Below are 21,006 nucleotides of genomic sequence, written 5' to 3' on the forward strand. Positions count from 1 at the left end.
TTCCCAGATTGTCTTCTGAGTTAGAAGCAGAACTGTGAGCATATCCTTACACAGCCATCCCTATGTTTAATGATCTCATTTATAAAATTAAGCCACAAGTGGGCCATGTCTGGGGTTTTAAAAGTGTGATGCACCTTTAGGTTTTGGAATCAGAAGTCAACAGTGCTGAGCATTTGAATGATTGCTTCTTCATTTGCTAGGTGACCAGAATAGATGGCACCATAGACAGTTCCCCATGTTTAAAAGTCACTCAGAAGTCCTTTGGCTCTCAGAACAGCAGCACGGATATCATGTTTTATCGTCTGAGCATGCCCATCGAGTGTGCAGAGGTCTTCTCCAAGACTGCAGCTGGAGGGATCCCTGGCACCGGCCTCTTTGGGCCCAAGAATGATCTGGAGGATTATGATGTGGATTCAGACTTTGAGGTTCTCATGAAGACCGCTCACGGCCATCTGGTGCCAGATCGAGGAGACAAAGACAAAGAAGCTACAAAACCAGAGTTTAATAACCACAAAGATTATGCTCAGGAAAAACCCTCTCGTCTGAAACAGAGGTCATTGATATATGCAAAATGATTTTTAAAGTTTTTGTAATTTTAATTTTTTAAATGATTTTAAATATATAGTTATTATGTGGGGTCACAGGAGAGGGCGGGAGAGGGTAAGGGATATCCAAAATCAATTTGTTCTAATTCTTCTTCCTTCTTTATGTACCAAGGATTCCACAGAAGAATAAAGCAGCCTGTTTGCCCTCTGATTTGTTAGCACTAACCATCTATATCTCAAGAGTTACGTTTCCTATGACTTTTTTTTTATTGTGGCAAAACTAAAATTTGCCATCATAACCATTTTTTAGTGTATAGTTCAGTAGTGCTAAGTGTATTCACATTGTTGTGAAACAGATCTCTGGAACATTTTTAGTTTGCAAAACTGAAACTCTACACCCATGTAACAGCGTTCCCTTTCCAACCTATGCCAACCCCTGCTCATCTCCACTTTTTGTTTCTATGAATTTGGCTGCTTTAGATACCTCATGTAAATGAAGTCATACAGCATCTGTCTTTCTGTGACTGACTTATGTAGCATATTGTCCTCAAGGGTCATATGTGTTGCATTTGTCAGAATTCACTTCCTTTTTAAGGCGGAACAATATTTCAGTGTGTGTATACGCACCACATTCTGTTTATGCATTCATCCGCTGATGGCCATTTAGAGTGATTCCATCTCTTGGCTCTTGTGATTTATGCTGTTATGAACATGGATGTGCAAATAGCTTTTCATGACCCTACTTTCAGTTCCTTTGGATATGTACTCAAAAGTGGGATGCCTAGTGGTTCTGTATTTAAATTCTTGAGGAAAACAAATTATCGTACTCCATAGTAGTCGTACCATTTTACAATTCCATCACCACTGCACAAGGGTCTCAGTTTCTCCATATCCTTGTCAACCATTGTTACTTTCTGGGTTTTTTGCTAGTAGCCATCCTAAAAGGTGTGAAGTGATATCTCATTGTGGATTTCATTTCCATGTCCCTGATGATTAGTGATGTGGAACACCTTTTTATATGCTTATTGGTCATTTGTATATCATGTTTAGAGAAATGTCTATTCAACTTCTTGGCCATTTTTTCTTTTTCTTTGATTGGGTGATTTGCTTTTTTGTTACTGATTTGTAGGAGTTCTTTATATATTCTAGATACTAAGCTATCTTCAGATATATGATTTGTAAGTACTTTCTCCCAAGAGTTAATTTTTAAGATGTTTCCACTTACAGCATTGGTTGAAGTATTCTATCTTTATATTCTAAATAGCATTTTTAGTATTTTATTTTAAATAGTATTTTTTAATGGAGAAGAAGGCAAATGGTTTTAGCATCCTTTCTTAACAATAAATGCAAATTTCTCTACCTCAGCACTATTGCCAGTGCTCTGGGTCATATAATTTTTTTTGGTAAGAGTCTGCCTTGTGCATTGATGGGTGGTTAGCAGTATCCCTGGCCTCCACCACTAGATGCCAGTGGCACACTCCCCCAGTTGTTACAACCCCAAATATCTCCAGATATTGTCTGATGCCCTCTTGGTGGTTAATCATACTGTTTGACACCCAGTCTACTAAGTTAGTTATATGTTTATGTTTGAGATAGGCAGCCCATTTTAAAGTTGCTTATTCCTAATCCTCTAATATATTTCAGGTTTTTGCTTCGAAGAACAAAGCCAGATTATAGCACCAGCCATTCTGCAAGACTCACTGAAGATGTCCTTGCAGATGAGAGGGATGACTATGATTACTTGATGCAAACGTCCACGGTATGAGGTTCCCACTTTCGTCATTTGTTTCTGTTTCCCAGTGATCACACTTTGCATTTCAAACAGTTAACTTTGATTCAGATCGAACTCTGGTCTCCTGCATCATAGGCTGATTCTTTACCATCTGAGCCACCAGGGTAGCCCACTATTTTGCAAGTGTATTTTTAGAATAATTATTCACTTATATCTTAGGGACCAAAAAGTTGAAAGACATGTATTTTCTGAAGTGATTGTTGTTGTTTAGTCACTAAGTTCTGTCCGAATCTTTGTGACCCCATGGACTGCAGCACACCAGGTTTCCCCGTCCTTCACTATCTCCCTGAGTTTGCCCAGACTCATCTCCATTGTGTTGGGGATACTGTCTAACCATCTCATCCACCCTCTTCTCCTTTTACCTTCAATCTCTCCCAGCATCATGGTCTTATCCACTGAGGCGGCTCTTCACATCAGGTGGCCAAAGTATTGGAGCTTCAGCTTCACCACCAGTCCTTCCAATGAATATTCAGAGCTGATTACCTTTATGATTGACTGGTTTGATCTCCTTGCAGTCCAAGGGACTCTCAGAGTCTTCTCCCACATCACAATCGAAGGCATCAGTTCTCTGATGCTCCGCCAAAGTTCAGTCATAATTGAACTTATGGTCCGGCTCTCACATCTGTACATGACTACTGGAAAAACCATAACCTTGACTATATGGAACTCTGTTAGCAAAGTGATGTCTCTGCTTTTTAATATGCTGTCTAAGTTGGTCAAAGCTTTCCTTCCAAGGAGCAAGCATCTTTTAATTTCATGGCTGCAGTCCCCGTCTGCAGTGATTTTGGAGCCCAAGAAAATACAATCTTCCACCGTTTCCACCTTTTCCCTTTCTGTTTGCCTGAATGATGGGACTGGATGCCCTATATTATGCAAGCTGCTTGAGGAAAAATAGCACCTAAGGGCACCCTCAGTCCTGGTTTTGCTATCTTCTTTCTTGGCAACATTTTAATTTGCCACCTAAGTTTTCCAAGCACTTTGTGTAGTTTCCTTCATCTCAGTGATGTATCTATAAGACCATTTATCATACTTTGTTAGACATCAAGTTGTGCTGTCTGCCATTTAAAAATTTTAAAACACTCCTCATAAAACTCCAAATGGAAAAAAAATATATAGCTGTGTCCCTTGTAAAGTTCCCCGTGTTTGAACTTGACTTTCACATATTAGATCTGAACTATTTCAAAGTGATTTTAAGGGATGATTTTAAGCATCTTATGTTAGTGATAGCTAAGGGAAAGCATATTTAGGGTATAAAACAATATGAAACAAGTCTAAAACAGGTATGAAAACTCTAGAATAGATTAATGTTCTTGAATAAACTTGAAGAATTCAAAGCTTACCTGCTTAATGGACTGATGATTTTATTATGTAAACATTATATATAGATAGATATAGATATATAGATACACACACACATACATACATATATGTATATACACATACATATATATCGCGATACATTCATACTTGAAAGTATTTTTAATAAAAAGGTCCAGATCATCTTTGCTCAAGATAGTCTTTTCTCTTTTTCCCATTATTTCTGAAATAATTTCGGATCTCTGTTTCAAGACTTTTCTTATTTTGCCACATCAGTCCTTTGTGCCTATATTGGTTTTTTTCTTTTTATTGCTTTTTCTTTTTACCAAGTTATTTTTCCTTTTACTGCTTTAAGCTTTGAGTTTTGTTGCTGTTGTTATAGCCTAATTGAATATACTATTATTTTATTTTTTGTTGAAGTATAGTTGATTTATAATGTTGTATTAATTTCAGGTGTACAGCAAAGTGATCCAGTTGTACATATATATATTGTATTTTTCAGATTCCTTTCCATTACAGGTTATTGTAAGATAATATAATTTCCTGTGCTATACCGTAGGACCTTGTTTTTTATGCATTCCGTGTATTAAAGCTTCTGTCTGTTAACCTCAACCTCCCAGCCCATCCCTCTCCCAACCTCTTCCCCATGGTAAGCCCCAGTCTGTTCTCTATGTCTGAGTTTCTGTTTTTGTTTCATGGGTAGGCTCATTTGTGTCATATTTTAGATTCCACATATAAGTGACATCATATTTTTCTTTTTCTGATTTATTTCACTTAGTATGATAATCTTTAGTTGCTTTGATGTTGCTGTAAATAGGTCAAATGATTTTAAATAAAGACATATCTTCTTAGGCAAGTTAAAGGCGTTGAAAGTCAAAGTTTTGTTTCTTTTTGCTTTGCCAATACTTGGTGTTGCTATCTCGACAGTACTATTACTCAGTGAGAATCTTTCCTGGACAAGAACCTGCCAATGTCTGGGTGGGCTGGATCACATCTGATTTCCATCAGTATGATACAGGCTTTGACTTGGACAGAGTTCGTACAGTGACCGTGACTCTGGGAGATGAAAAAGGAAAGGTGCACGAAAGGTTGGTTTTTCCTCCATTTTTTGTTACATAAATGATATCTGATAAAAATGTTGATAAACCTAGGCATCGTTTTTGCTTGAATTTTTATACCTAAAATAATATTCTATTTATAGGAACAACATAACCAAACCATTAATGTCAGTATCCTTTTTGTTATTCAAATAAGCCAGTAAGGAATCTGAGTATATTACAAGTGCAAAATCATATGAAGGAAGAGCATTGCATCTTTTGGGGGCACTAATCATATGTTCCTTCTGGCGGCACTGCACGTGACTAATGACTTGGGTTGCCGTTACTTAGCCTTCGTTCCAGGAATTAAGAGACAGGTGAATGTGAGGCATTTAGCCTGTAGTCTGGTCTGTATCTTGGGAACTGGTTAGGTGGTGGGGAGAAAAAAGTGAAGACAGTGTGGGCTAGCGGATTAGACCAGATGGACGCATTTGAACTCCAACTGAGGAGCAGTGGATTCTTTCCTCAGCTTTGCCCTTGACTTGCTGTGTGGCTTTGGGTAAGTCAGTTACACTTTCTGTGCCATCCTTTCTCATTTGTAAAACAAACGAAACTCAAACCAAACCTTCAAAAAAGTGAAGAAGGCTATCTTCCTTGCAGAATAAGACAAGAGAAGACCTGGCCGGTTGCGTCTGCCCTTTGTGCCCATGCCTCCTCTCTGATCTGCTGTGATGGCTCTCATAGAAAGAGCCTCTCTTCCCCTAGAATATGACTTCTCTTTTCTACCTGTGTCATTATTTTTGGTGACCGGAAGCTCCCTCTCCTGCCTTCAGGTGGTAACACTTGAACTGCAGTGAACTTAGCACTGGAGACAGTGGACTTAGCAAAACATCCTCCAATGAAGAGTACTGTACATCAGTAGGGGGACCCAAACTACCTTTTTCCAGGCATATTCTGATGGATATATATTGATTTTCATAGATGGGGACAATGAAAGGAGATAACTCAGAATAGGGATGTGATAACATCAGCACTCCCCAGACCTTTTTGGCACTTAAGGACCAGTTTCATGGAAGATAATTTTACCACGGGCCAGGGGTAGGGCATGGTTTGGGAATGATTCAAACACATAATGTTTACTTGTGCGTTTTATTTCTATTATTATTGCATCAGATCCACCTCAGATCACCAGGCCTTAGATCCCAGCGGTTGGGGACCCTTGTTATCTGATTGATGATTTTGGTGTAGGAAATACAGGCTAAGGACGGTTGTTGAAACTTATGTAAAAAGGGCATAGAAACACAGCCAACTTTCAATTATTCAGAAGCTGACTTTATCTCGGCCTGTTTACTCTTTTCTTACTCCTTGTCTGTATTTGGCCTTTCTTCTAGCCTCATTCACACATGCACTGTGTAGTGGCAGAGAAAGAAAACAAAGTAAAACTCAAAGAATTTAAGTTTGCTACCAGCTCTGATAAAGGTTTTGGTGAGCTTGAAACTCAGGTGGGGTTTATTGTTAACATCATGGATCTGGTGCACATCCCAGTTTAAGTCTCTCTCTCATAACAGATCACCAGGAATTATCCAAGGGCTTAATTTTAGCCAAAGTTTACATCTGTTGAGTCATTGACGGCTCATGTAGAATTGGCCTAGGACTCTATAGTGTCTGGAAATGGATGCTTCTTATCTCAGAACAAGTGGTTTAAAATAAAAACTATGAGAAAGAAAATTACCAATTTGGATGATTATTACATACTTAAACTTTTTTGAACCTCAGAAAAAGGTCCAGTTTGGTTTGAGTTTTTGGAGGGAAGGTGCAGGTCAGTTCTTAACCTTGGTTCTTACCAGTTGGCCTGTCTTCATTAGGTGTGAAATTGAGAGACTGGAAGACCTGACTCAGAATGTCCACTGAAGTCGGTGGAATCGTGCTCAGAACCACAGAATCAGGCCCATTGTGCACCTGTCCCATTTCAGCATGAGCTTGTTGCTTGCACAGCATAACTTAGGTTTAGTATGCCAGACTTCCATGCTTTCCACACTGTCTTTGCTTGTTCAAAGATAAATATGTCTTTTTGCAATTCAGCATCAAACGCAGCAATTGCTACATGGTGTGTGCGGGTGAGAGCCTGAGCCCGGGGCAAGGACGCAACAACAATGGCCTGGAGATTGGCTGCGTGGTGGATGCTGCCAGTGGGCTGCTCACCTTCACGGCCAACGGCAAGGAACTGAGCACCTATTATCAGGTGTGTGGTCAAGGATGACCTTGTGCCTCCAGAGACGAAACCTTTATCCTTGTTAGAGAGGAAAACACAGTTTGCAATACCAGAATGTAAATTAGAAGTTGTGGGGTCTTCATGGTGGTCCAGTGATTGAGACTCCATGCTGCCAACACAGGGGCATAGGATTGATCTCTGGTTGGGAAACGAGGTTCCCACATGGCATGTGGTATGGCCAAAAAGATTTTTTAAAAAAGCAAATTAGAAATTAGAAAGACATGAGGACACAAATGACTTGATTCTATATTTTTACTTCTCTTTGAATAATAACCGTGCCACAAGTCCTTCAGAGTAAGCAGTATATTTCTCCAAAAATGTTCACACAGTCCTGAAATTAAATATTCCAAACAATTATTGAAAGAGAATATCCATATGAGAGGAAGGAGAAGTCTTTTTCTGTAAAAGTGTCCTCTAAGTGTTATGAAGAAAGTATATTTTCTTTGTGTTTCTTCCTTTATTAATATTATGAAATTTATTTGCTTATTTAAGGTGGAACCAAGCACAAAATTATTTCCTGCAGTTTTTGCACAAGCTACAAGTCCCAATGTTTTTCAGTTTGAGTTGGGAAGAATAAAGGTAAGAAAGACCCATTCCTGTTATTATATTTGGGTTATTTTCCATTAGGAAATAGCATTTACTTCTCCTTAAATGAATTCACCTCTTTATTAGTACTGATATTAATCATATAAATCACTCTCTAAGAAAAATGTTGCCATGTTTGAAAATTCTGGTCCCTAGGGCAACATCATTAATTAGAAAGGGTTTTCTTTGGTCATCATAAATAAATTATTCAATAAAACTAGGCTTACACAGAACAAATATGGCACATTATATACAAGTTAGTAATCACTGAACTCACAGGTGAGTTAGTGAAGGGGATTGAAAGGCTGGAAATGTGCTACATACTGGTAAGTGCTAGAAGAGTGGCAGGTATTGAGTACTCTGGAAATATAACTGAGAAAACAGCTAAGCAGGATGGTGTGGATCAGGTGCAGCTGAAAGAGAAGGTGACATTTAGGTTGATTTTTAACAGCTGAACAGCAGATCTTAAGGTGTGTTTCCTTGGAGAAGACATTCTATACAGAAGGTGAAAGAATAAAAAATTGAAGGCATGAAAAATGCTGCAGGTTAAGGAATTCAGTGTTTCTGTATCAAAGGATGCTTCTGGGATGTGGCCAGAGATTAATATGGATGGAAGATAGACCAAGTTCAAGTTGAAACAGCTTTAACTGCCACACTAAGAAGTTGGCATGTATTTCATAGACAGTGGCGATTCACTGGAAGTTTGAAAGAAGGGACTGAGTAAATCAAACCTGTTTTGGAAAAACATGTTGGTAGTAATATGGAAAACATCTGCTCTTATAAAAATGAGAGCAGGCAGTAATAATTAGATATCACAATTTGATTCTATCCATGTGGGAGAAGAATGATAAGATTAATGAAAGTCATAGAGAATGATACATGAGAAGATGTTTTAGGGGAGAAATTAATTGAGTTTGTCAATAAATTGGATTAATAGAGTTTGTTGATGAACTGGATTCAGCACTCAAGGAGAAATGGAGAAGTTTTTATTTATTTTTTTGTGGAGGGGGAGATGTTTCTTTTTTTAAAATTAAAGTATAGTTGATTTACAATGTTGTGTTTCAAGTGTATAACGTATGACAGTGATTCCGTTATACATGTACATATTCTTTTTTGAGATTCTCTTTCTTTATAGGTTATCACAAAATATTGGGTACAGTTCCCTTGCTATGCAGTACATCATTATTAGTTATCTATTTTACATATAGTATTGGGTATATGTTAATCCCCAAAGGATTAATTTAAATAATTTTAGTTGGGCCAGATAATGGATACTAATACAACAAGCAGAAGAGCCTGTTGAAATTTGGAAAAAGGAATTTAGTTGAAATTTGCAGTTGTACACATTGAGATGCTGGGCACACCCCACAGTGAAATTGATAGACAACTTTACCGTGCGGGCTTGGTTACCTTGGACGTGTTCCTTAAACTGTGTGAACTCAGCTTCTGCTTTTGTAAAACGAGATTCCAGCTGCCATAGAAAAGCCAATATAATATGGACTAAAGGAATCTGTGACTTTGGTTAAGTAGGAGGGCTTTAGTGACCTTTCAAAAAATTTCAATAAAATGATGGAAGAAGCTATGTTATTTGGTTCAAGATTATTCAATTCATAGTATTCAAGTTTGAACATGAGGGAAAGGCAGCAAGTTTGGACAATTGAAAGAAAGTTGAAATTTGACAGAAAAATGGTAGTTTCTCAGAACCCAGACTCTAATATTGGTTTATTTGGCATTTTCCGTTTTTCGCTATAGATATCACATACTGGATGGATATGTCCAAAACGAGACTGTTGACCATCACTACCCGCCTCCTCCTGACCTGCCTAAGTCCTCCTGTCAGTTAATAACTCAGACCCCAAACCTTAGAGTCATCTTTGGCTTCCCTCCTTTGCATTCTGCATCCCAGTTCTATCCGCCAGCAAATCCTCCACTGCTGACCACCATGACCACCAGTCACCACACTTTTTCCATCAGCATCATTTCCCATCTGGATTTCTTCAGTAGCCTCTAATTCATCAACACCCATCTGTTTATCATAGAACAACCTGAGTGACTGTCATTATTTTAAAATGAAAATCAGATCATGTCACTTCACTGCTCAAAAATTCAGAGGTCTCATGAAGGTTCACAAGCTCTAAACCACCTGACATCCTATTGCCCTCTGACTTCATTTTCTCCTAATCTTTCCTCTTTCACTTCACTGCAGCCACACTGTCCTTTGACTCTTTCTCAGACTTGCCAGGCAGATTCCCTCCTTGGGTCCTTTGCATTCACAGATTCCTTTGCACAGAAGTTTCTTTCTCTACATATCTACATGATTCTTCTTTGGATTTTTCTTTAAGTGTCTTCTCAGTGACACCTATTCTGATAATTCTGCGTATTATTGCTGTCCTGCATTATGACTCTCTCATCCTCATTCTTTTTTCCGCTCCATGACTTTTTTCCTAATAAACTATTTAATTGCTTATTTTGTTTGTTTTATAGCTCTAATAAAAAATAGAAGCTGTATGAGGGTAGGAAGTTTGTTTTGCTCACTGATACGTTCTCAGTGTCTGATACAAGTGCCTCGTTTCTCTTCTCCATTAGCAGAAGAGAACAGGAAAGTAGCTTGAGGATGAGGAAGTGTAAATAATGCAGTAGAGAAGGTTCTAGAGAAGAGGGAGAGACCAAAGGTAATGCAGAAAGATGAGTCCATTGTTTTATTGGTCCGGAAGAGGCAGGCAGGGTGGTATCATGGTCAAAAATGAATCATTAAGCTTTGGCAAAGTAGAGACTTTTCTTTCCCTGAGACCAAAGTGCAGGAATTGGGATGGCTGAAGGTATGTATTGGAGGTGGAGGAAGGTGGAGAAAGAAGCTGTGTTGATTCATACCTGGTTAATTCTCTTTTCTTAGTTAGTAGCTATGTTTATCTGTTGAGCTGTCTCTGATATTTTGTTGGGTACTCAAACCTGGCAAACCTGATGATGAGTGAGGTGGTAAGTAGTTTAAGGATGAATGAGGCGGGTAACAAAGGACAGACAAGGAGAGAGGAAGAAAGCCAAGTGAACGCGACCCATCTTTCAGGACCTTTGGATGAAAGCAGCTAAAGCCTTGCCAGGTGTCCTGGGAACCTGGCTTTGTAAAGATGTAGAGCAGATACATGGTTATACTTGCTGCTCTTACATTCTCAGTGTATCACTTAGTATGGGGGAGAAAAGATCCTCAAATTTTCTCTGCTGGTCCTTTCAGGAACAACTCAACCCAATTTGTTAGTTTTTGTATTGACTCTGCTCAACACACAGCTTATCTTTCATTCTCTCTTTCCTGCGCAGAACTCTAGTCATCACTTTTTTGACCCCAAGGAGTGTGTTATCCATTCATTCTTTTCTGCTTTCCCATTTCCTAGAATGTGATGCCTCTCTCAGCGGGATTATTCAAGAGTGAGCACAAAAATCCTGTACCACAGTGCCCCCCACGCCTCCATGTGCAGTTTCTCTCACATGTCCTGTGGAGCAGAATGCCCAACCAGTTCCTGAAGGTAGATGTCTCTCGAATAAGTGAACGCCAGGGCTGGCTGGTGCAGTGCGTGGAGCCTCTGCAGTTCATGTCTCTCCATATCCCAGAGGAGAACAGGTCAGGCCCAAACATCCCTTACTGTCTAATGGGGACCTATCAAATTAGACCCTGGCCCAGGAGCCAGGGGTACTGCTGGGGAAACAAAATGGGCTTTATAAAATGCTAATACCATGTGGCAAGGCAGACATTATTTTGCACATTCCAATTTTCAGTCTATATCTCAACTCTTTGCTTACTGAAAGAAAATGATTCTATTACAGCTAAAGGTTTAATAGTCTGTGATTTAATAGTCTGTGATTTCTTTCCTCATTCTTGTTTTGCTGATGAGAAAACAGCAAGTAAAAATTCAGACAGGTACAGCCACCATCTGAGTTAAGGCAGCAGGGTGAGAGTATCACAGAATTGTAAGATAATAGAGAGGGAACCAGAGAAATCATTTCTAAGTGATTTCAGTAAGAACCTAGAGTGTAGATACTCTGTGTTGCTACAATGAATGGATTTATATATTTTATTCCTCAGCTAGGCTGAGGGGTGAGGTAACAGTCTTCTTGGGAGACTGAAGAGCCTAGCTAAGATGTGGGAATCCTCTACTACACTTTGAGGGAAGACATACTCAATCATACTCCATCATTTCCAAGAGCGAGGTGCTAGTAGCTGGGCTCAGCAGATACGTGGTTTCCTGGAAGCCTAGGTGGTACACGGGTAGGTGATTACTCTGTGAGTTAGAATGTGGGGTCTGGAATAAATCAGCAGCATCACATCATAGTGGCTTTTGACAGAATGCCTAGGACCTGAAAAGGACACGTACAGTGGATAAGTATGGACAGGATGACAGGGCATCTGAAGATAGTGACAAAGCCTAATGATAAAGAATCACAGATAATTGCTCATTATCTACTGTGTGCTAGGCTGGGTGCTGGGTGAATACTAATAAGCAAAGTATATAACAGCCCCTGTCCTGATGAGATTATATTACAGTCACACCAAGGGCACCTTTGGAGATGGATGAGTAGTTCCTTGATTGTGAATGTATCAAATTTCTACCTTTAATGCTATAGTGTTGTCCATGAACAATCTATGTAATTTAAATAGTTTTGAAAACTTAGTACCTCTAAAGAAATTATGTGCTTTTAAAATAGACTCTCTTCTAAAAGGAATGACTTGACTTTAGGCATATTCTGGCCATATGTTAAAAGTGTAATTGCCCTGAAAGGTCATGAGGCATGGCAGGAGCAAAATGATCTGATGTAAACTCAAGATTCCCAATAGAAACTTTCCTAAGTGAAAATGTAGTGTTTGTTTGATGAGCAGCACATACCTGGTGGAAATAGGGTGCCACTGGGATATGTTTGGGTCTGTGAGGGACACATAAGTAGGCAATTATGTCAAAAGAATTATCTCTCTGTCTCACCTACTGACTGGTGAAATTGACTGACTTGTGACTATTATTAGGCTAATAGCTGATCCTAAAGTCAGAGACAAGTCAGCCTAAGGCAGTCTTCTGGCTTCTTGAAGCTGGTTAGCCAAACTGGAAAAGGAGATTCCACATATTCCAAAGAGTGTTTAAATTCTGAGAGGAGGGGAGTCCCCAGGCTCAACTTGAGACCCAGATATCTATTAATAAAAGTGATACCCAGAATCTTGGGGTGACGGGACATGAAGAAAGCTCCAAGCACTATTTTCTACATAAAATTATATCTGGAAGAAAAATTTTTTAATATCTAGAATTGATTAAAAAAAAAACTGCGCTGTCATCAAACATACCATAAAAAACTAATTTTAAAAAATTCACTGTAGAGACTTCTTCAGTGATCCAGTGAAGTGAAGGGGCCACTTCATGGGGGGGCCAGTGAAGGGGTCACAGGTTATCTATCCATCCCTGGTCCGGGAGCTAAGATCCTGCCTGCCAGATGGTGCAGCCTAAAAAATAAATAAAAATAAAACAACAACCACACACACAAAAAAAAGCCATAAAAAGGAAGGGGATGCAGAAAATACAGGTAGATGTTTAAATAAACAGTTACACATGCTTATTTAAGTGTCTGTTTCTGTAACTTGTAAAACCTAGGAGATAGGCAGCCTTCTCCTCTGATGGAGAACCGTTTTCAGTGTCCATGCTTGACTTGTCCCGTCTCCAGATCTGTGGACATACTGGAACTGACAGAGCAGGAGGAACTGCTGAAATTCCACTACCACACTCTCCGGCTCTACTCGGCTGTCTGCGCGCTCGGGAACCACCGCGTGGCCCATGCCTTGTGCAGCCACGTGGACGAGCCGCAGCTGCTCTACGCCATCGAGAACAAGTACATGCCCGGCTTGCTGCGCGCCGGCTACTACGACCTGCTGATTGACATCCACCTCAGCTCCTACGCCACCGCCAGGCTCATGATGAACAATGAGTTCATCGTCCCCATGACCGAGGAGACGAAGAGCATCACCCTCTTCCCGGATGAGAAGAAAAAGCACGGGCTCCCGGGCATCGGCCTCAGCACCTCCCTCAGGCCGCGGATGCAGTTTTCCTCCCCGAGTTTTGTCAGCATTAATACCGAAGGTTATCAGTATAGCCCGGAGTTCCCACTGGACATCCTGAAGGCCAAGACCATACAGATGCTGACAGAAGCCGTGAAAGAGGGCAGCCTTCACGCCCGAGACCCCGTTGGGGGCACCACTGAGTTCCTCTTCGTGCCTCTCATCAAGCTGTTCTATACCCTGCTCATCATGGGTGTCTTCCACAACGAGGACTTGAAACACGTCTTGCAGTTGATTGAGCCTAGTGTGTTCAAGGAAGCCGCCAGCCCCGAGGAGGAGAGCGAGGTGGCGGAGAAGGAACCCTTTGTGGAAGACTCCAAGCTGGAAGGAGCCGCTGAAGAAGAAAACAAAGGGGGTAAGAGGCCCAAGGAGGGCCTGCTCCAAATGAAACTGCCAGAGCCAGTAAAATTGCAGGTAAACTGAGAAAAAAGATGGCAGTGAATTCACAACCTGTTAACAATGACCTTGGTCTCTTTCTCTGTGTGTATTTGTGTTTCTGGGTAATATTATATTTCTTCATAAACTTAACCAGCTTCTTGTTGTACTTGGGAACATGCCCATCTGATTTTCTGGCATTTGGAATGAAATCCATTAATTTTCTAATCAGGTCAATTGACCATAGTTAGTAAAAGATACATTTCAAGTTTTTATCAGGGCAAAATGTTCTTGGTCCAGTACAGGTCTGCCTGTCACACACATATGTGATGTGGCATGTCACTGTTTCTCTGAATGTGTGTATGTATATTGGTGTGTGTGTGTGCATGTGTGTGTCTGTCTCAAAGGAGCACAGGAGATGGGCTTTTGTCCTGCCAGTGTTACAGAGCCCCAGCTCATCTTCTTCCTGTATGACATTCCAGTAAATTGGGAGTTGAGGTGTTGGAATGAGGAATAGTGACTGTATTCAGAAAGTTCACAGGCAGAGAAGATGGTGCACTTGTGTTCCAAAGAACCATCTTGCCCAGGTTGGGATGTTAAGTTTCTTTTTTAGAACGAATAGGGAGAGATGTGGAGGTTAAGTAAAAAAGGTGTTAAGTTATAGCAAGTATTTCCTGTTTCTGGCCACATTAGGGAGACATGTGGGTGTGTTAGTCACTCAGTGATGTCCAACTCTTTGCGACCCCATGGACTGTGGCCCGACAAGCTCCTCGGTCCATGGGATTTTCCAGACAAGAAAACTGGAGTGGGTTGCCTTTCCCTTCTCCAGGGGATCTTCCTGACCCAGGGGTAGAACCTGCATCTCCTGCCTCGCAGACAGATTCTCTACTGTCTGAACCACCAGGGAAGCCCCATATTTGGCAGGGGATATGTTAATTTCTTCTTTCCTGCAGCCCTTCACAGATGGGCCTGGTCGGGATGTTTCCGGTGAGCAGAAACAAAGATATTTTAGCTTAATGTTCAGGCATGGGAGGCAAGGACCCTGAAGATGGGCTATTATGTACACTGTAAGCCTGGTATCCCTAACCCCCTGTGAGAAACTCAGTCACACAGCTGGAGGTGAGAGGCCAGCAAGCAAGCATAGCTTCATCTGTATTTGCAGCTGCTCTGAATCACTCACTTGCATTACTGCCTGAGCTTTGCCTCTTGCCGGATCAGTGGCGACATTAGATTCTCATATGAGTGCTTGAATCATCCCCAAACCACCATCCCTACCCCTATCCATGGGGAAACTGTCTTCCGCAAAACTGGTCCCTGGTGCCAAAAGGGTTGGCACCTTTTACAATTAAGTTGTAGCAAGAACAACGGAGTGTAAAGGTTAAAGAAATGGATCCAATATGGAGTCAGATTTGTCTTTCCCTGTGGCACGTCTTCTTGTTCATTAGCAGCTTCCTTGTGTTTCTCCTTGTTTCTGCAGCTTCACTGGCGTTCTGTGTCACTGTTACACTGACATTCTGTTGGAATGCCTGAAACACAAGGCTTTCGTACCCCTTTCTGCCCAACCTCCACCCTTCCAACCTTAGGATACTCGTTCACCTGTAGGTGTGTCTATTCTCAAATGGCAAGATTTGACTTCCTATCTCTGTTTCTAAGGAAACAAAGACCGTACCTGCCTTTCTGCTCATCCAGGCGTCTGAAAGACTTGTTCCTAATGCTGCTTTGGTTCAGTTCAGATGCTTCCATTAATATCAGTTTGATGCTTACATCCTTGACTCCCTTTTCTGCTCTTCCTTCTTCAGTCAGCATTGATTGACATCTTCCTCTGATCCAGGCACTGGGTGCTGGCTCAAGGAAGATCACTGTCCCTGGGGGAAATACATACTTATTTATGTATTTCTGTTAGAATATCTTATAATTAATCACATTAAATGCTTGGAAGGGAAAAGAATGGATTTCTAGAAGAATGAAAATTTCAACTGGAATACTGTGAGAAAGGTGAGAGGACGCCTTTCTGAGGCCTTTTAAGCTGAGGTCAGGTTGATGAGCAGAAGTTCAGCACTTGCGAGGAAGGAGGGGAAGAGTGCTTTAGAAGCTTGTCATACAGGCTCTGAGGTGAGAAGAGACCAGTGTGGCTGCAGCTTGATGAGCTGAGGAGGGAGGGTGAGATAGGCAGAGGGCAGTTGATACAGAGTCTAGCTCTTTGCTAAAGCCAGCCATATGGTAAATTTTGAATTTTATTCTAAGTTCAATTAAAACCATTGAAGAATTTTAGCAGAATAAGTCTATTCTAAAAAATCTCAACATAGCTGCTGTGAGGAAGATTGATAAGGGAGTAACAGAGGGTGGTCCAGAGCCTACCTAGTCGAGAGGCTGACATGCAGGGTCAAGGCTGAAAAGACAGTGTTTCCGCTGGAGTAGGACAAAGCAGGTGGAGAGAGGGGCTTAGGCCCTAGGGCTAGCTTAGAGGTAGCATTGACAGAAATGGCTATATTTAGGATGGTGGAATATGAGGATTTAAAGTCCTCCAACACTGCTGTGCATTTATATCACAGTTGGTATAAAGTATATTTAAATATTTCCCAAAAGTTGGGCTGGACATTCTCTGGAAGGCATGTTTCTATGATGCACTGTATCAGTTAAAAATCCTTTTGGCTTCTGGTAAGAAAATACCCAACTGACTATTTAATGAATAAGCAATGAACCACTTAGTTAACGTACATTCAGAGTCTGGAGGTAGACAGTTCTAGAATGAATGTAGTAGTTTAATGGTGTCATCAGGAACCTAGACCGTAATATCCTTCTGTGATCCACAGTTTATGGTTTTTATCCTAAAGTGTGTTACCTCCTTCTTCCATCAGGGATAGTGCCATTAGCCAGTTTTTGAAAATAGGATATTCTAGTCTTTTGTTAACGGTGAAAGTGCTTTCCCAGAAGACCCCTTGCAAACTTTTCCTCATCTACCTCATTTGCTTTAGCCCCTCTAGCTGCAGAGGAGGATGGCCAGAAAGTGTTCATTGAAGGAACGTCAAAGGGTATTTGCCATTTGAGCTTAGACAAATTGCATTTCATCCCCTGGACTGAGCACACTGCTGTCTACATAAAATCAGGATTCTGTTAATAAAGGAGAAGAGTTGACAACTAAGTGTGTCTGTCACAAATTTTGATTTGATATATATTAACTATTCAAAATTTCAGAAATTAAACTTGGTGTCTTTTTAATCATCTCTTTAGATGTGCCTGCTACTTCAATACCTCTGTGACTGCCAGGTCCGGCACCGGATAGAAGCCATTGTGGCCTTTTCAGATGACTTTGTAGCCAAGCTTCAAGACAATCAACGATTCCGATATAATGAAGTTATGCAAGCCTTAAACATGTCAGCTGCACTCACAGCCAGGAAAACAAAGGAATTCAGATCCCCGCCTCAAGAGCAGGTATAAGAATGAACGGGAAAGTCTTCCTTCCTTACTTTGGGTTTTAGTTCATTCGTATTTGACACGTTGCAGAATTTTACCAGAAGTTGCAAGTGTATTTTTTTTTTTTCTCCTGTTTTTCTTTACACTGGCTAAGTTCATTGTGTCAGTATTCATAGGTCTCACCAATAGAATCTACTTGGTTAGTTTAAACAAGTGAGAGACTTATTAAAAGGTATTAAGCATATTATGGACCCTTGCAGGAAGCCAGTGTGCCAGATTCTGAAGCTCTTCAAGTAGGAAAAGTATCCAAGCACAGGGCGGGGTCTTCGTTGGCTGGCACAGCACCACCCCAGCTAATAGGAACCCTTGACAGGTTCTAAGACTTAATACTCTTCATTTTCTGTCTCCTAGAAGAACCCCATGTCCCTGCCACCAGTCTTGCAGGAATATTGATCACCTCTTTGTGGGTCTTCCTCTGATTGCTCACCTCCAAACCCAGGTCTCCCTAGGGTGCAGCCAAGTCAGAAGCCTATCCCTAAATCCAAGAAAGAGCTATTCTAGGGCTGTGAGCTTTCTGGCATCTGCCTCAGGATGGGTCTTTGACTGTAACAAATTACCAAAATGTATTGTGTTGGTCAAAATGTTTACTTGGGTTTTTCCATAGGATGATACAGAAAAACCCAAATGAACTTTATGCTCAGCCAGTAGCTATGATGGTCAAAAGGGATAACTTATACAGATCTCGTCTTCAATATCTTACCTTGCTCTTTCCGTCTGTATCCAAGATAGCTCTGAATGGAGGTACTTAGGGAGTAATTGTAGAATTTATCTTTTTCTCATCAGAATGTAAAATCTTTGAGGGAAGGGACATGAAATTGTGTTTATTGCTGTAAATAACATTTATTGAGCAGAGAACAAATCCAGCTTCTCCCAGAGTAACTCCATTTGTGAAAATACTATTGGGAAACTTCTGCTTTTGGAAAGATGGAATACCTCTGCCTATTCTTCCTTCTAAGTACAACTATACCCCTGGACATTACACAAAAGGAAACATAAGAAGACTATGAAAGACAGAGGAAAGACTGGCTCTGGAACTTGGGAGCTGAGGAATGACATGGTGGTGAGTGCCCTGGGTTTTTTTTTTTTGCCTCATCTATGACAAACTTGGAGCTAAAGAAGCCAACAACTCAGAAACACCAAGAAAAGCCTCAACAAATACCTTCTCTGTCTAGCCAAAGAACCAGAAAAACTGTTTTTCTGGCAAGAAAGAAAACTTTTAGGTAATGGCCATGCTACTCCAGCCGAAAACCACAGTAAACCTTGTGCCACACCCCCCACCCAAACCAGCAGACACTGAGTGGAGAGCTTGGACTTCTGCTTTCACCAGGTTGTACACAGGTGCTCCAGCTGGGGCCCTGAGGAGCTGAGACTTTATCCTGGTTGAGTGGTAATGAGGCATATGCCTTCCAAAGGGTCAATAAGGCCACAGAGGGAGGCGTATCAAGGCACTCTTCCCCTTCCAGCCAGGGTTGTGTAAGTTCAGGTTCACTGTTCCCAGCCTCACCCAGCAGAAATGAGGTCTCCTCTCTCCTTCAGGGAGGTCAAGTGGTGAAATGGACTTGTACTCCACCTAGCAGTAATGATATCAGAAGAAGTCAGAAGTTTACATAAGAAACAAAGTCTCCTGGTTTAGTTGCTAAGTCGTGTCCAACTCTTGTGATCCCATGGACTGTAGCCTGCTAGGCTCCTCTGTCCATGGGATTCTCCAGGCAAGAATACTGGAGTGGGTTTCCATTTCCCTCTCCAGAGTCTCATAGTGTACTACCAAAAATGTTCAGATTTCAGTTAAAAACCACTCATCACACCAAGATCCAGCAAACACTTGAAAGAAAAATGGCGATCAATAGAGACCAACTCTATGATGACAAAAATAAAAAAGTTTCAGCAAAAACAATAGAAGCTACAAAGAAGAACCAAATGGAAGTTCTGCAACTGAAAAATACAATGTCCGAATTAAAAATCATCAATAGATGGATTAAAAGGCACAATGGAGGGGAAAAAGAAAAAAAAATATTGAACTGAAGAGAGAATAGATGTTATTTAGCCCCCAAAATAGAAAATAACAGTGAAAAAATAGAGCCTGGGGTACCAGTGCCAATATAGCGAAAGGTCTAACATTTATGGCATTAGATTTCCAGAGGGATAGGAGAGAGTGAAATGAAAACATTCTTGAAAAAATAATGGTTGACAAGATTTCAAATTTGGCAAAAGGTATAGAGATTCAAGAAACTGAGTAAACTCCAAATGGGATACACCCCAAATCTAAGTCAAAGCATATTGTAGTCAAACTTGTGAACATGAAAGAGAAGAATCTTGATAACACCAAGAAACAAATGAAACTTGGAAGGGAAAAACAAGTCAAGTGACAATGAGTTTCTCATCAGAAAATACAGAGGACAGAGGAAGTGGCACAGCGTTTTTCATGTGCTGAGAGAAAAGACCTGTCACCATAATTCTATATGCAATGAAAATATCCTTCAGAATTGAGGGGAAATCAAGATTTTCTCAAATGAAGGAAAACTACCAGAATTGGATTATCCTGAAAGAATACCTAAAGGGAGGTCCTTTAAACAGAAAGGAAATGATGAAAGAAGAACATTTGAAAAATCAGGAAAGAAGAAAAAACAACAGACAGTGAAGGAAAGTTACAAGACTCAAAATAGCCTGGAGTTAAAACTCCCCTCCAGGTCCTCTCCACCGTTATGCAAAACAAAAACTCTCACCAGAAGGAAAAAATGGACATTAGGGTTGATTAAGCCTTGCTCTCCGCCGGTCCCAGCTTCTGGCTGATCTCCAGAATTCCTTGCCCCCGCCGTTTAAGAGAGAACTACTCTGAACAACCTTGGAGAAGAATGGGCCCCCTTAAGACAGTAGATTTCCACATATATGCCTATGTATACTTACCCTTTTCTTGGGTTAGTGCAGCAGCTCCCCAATCTGACTGCTGCCCCTTCTCGCCTCATTAAAGGTGATCTGTTCCTGTAAAGTGCTGGTCTTGTTCTTTTTCTGAACCTTGCCTTCTCTAACTCCCTTACCCTACAGAAAGTGTTAAAATAAGGGTAAATACAATTTTTTTCGCCTCTTGAGCCTTCTAAATTATGCTTGATGGGCAAAGCAAAAATGGTAACTCTGATATATTCTAAATGTATGCTTACTAAATATTTAAGGCAATTGTATTTTCAGTGGTGGTGAATAAGGGACATAAAGGAAGATAAAGTCTCTGTATTTCATTTAAACTGATAGAGTGTTAATACCAGTAGACTGAGATAAATTATGTATATATTAATATAATACCCTGTGTAACCACCAAAATAGCTATGCAAAGAGATACACTAAAAAATACCATGGACAGTTCAAAATAGGATCCTAAAATTAGTTCAGGGAACCCAAAGCACTTTGGAAAAATAAATGAAAGAAAACAAACAGAAAACAAGTAAAATGACAGACATATCAATAAATTCATGAGTATAAATAATTTAAATACACAAAGTAAGAGAGATTGACAGTGAGTTTTAAAAGCTTGG

General features: G+C 40.5%; 1 protein-coding gene across 13 annotated transcripts in view; it reads left to right on the plus strand.

The window, feature by feature from the left end:
• RYR2 (ryanodine receptor 2) overlaps window positions 1-21,006 on the plus strand; it is an 810,976-nt gene that overhangs the window by 545,720 nt on the left and 244,250 nt on the right. For all 13 annotated transcript variants that reach the window (XM_060406755.1, XM_060406748.1, XM_060406743.1 and 10 more), the window contains 8 exons: window positions 201-553; window positions 2,190-2,304; window positions 4,582-4,742; window positions 6,774-6,933; window positions 7,456-7,542; window positions 10,935-11,161; window positions 13,243-14,047; window positions 17,240-17,440. In XM_060406755.1, coding sequence (XP_060262738.1) covers window positions 201-553; window positions 2,190-2,304; window positions 4,582-4,742; window positions 6,774-6,933; window positions 7,456-7,542; window positions 10,935-11,161; window positions 13,243-14,047; window positions 17,240-17,440 — 2,109 coding nt within the window. The remainder of the gene's footprint in view (window positions 1-200; window positions 554-2,189; window positions 2,305-4,581; window positions 4,743-6,773; window positions 6,934-7,455; window positions 7,543-10,934; window positions 11,162-13,242; window positions 14,048-17,239; window positions 17,441-21,006) is intronic.

This window comes from Ovis aries, chromosome 25, assembly GCF_016772045.2.
Source record: "Ovis aries strain OAR_USU_Benz2616 breed Rambouillet chromosome 25, ARS-UI_Ramb_v3.0, whole genome shotgun sequence".
Classification (NCBI taxonomy): Eukaryota; Metazoa; Chordata; class Mammalia; order Artiodactyla; family Bovidae; genus Ovis; species Ovis aries.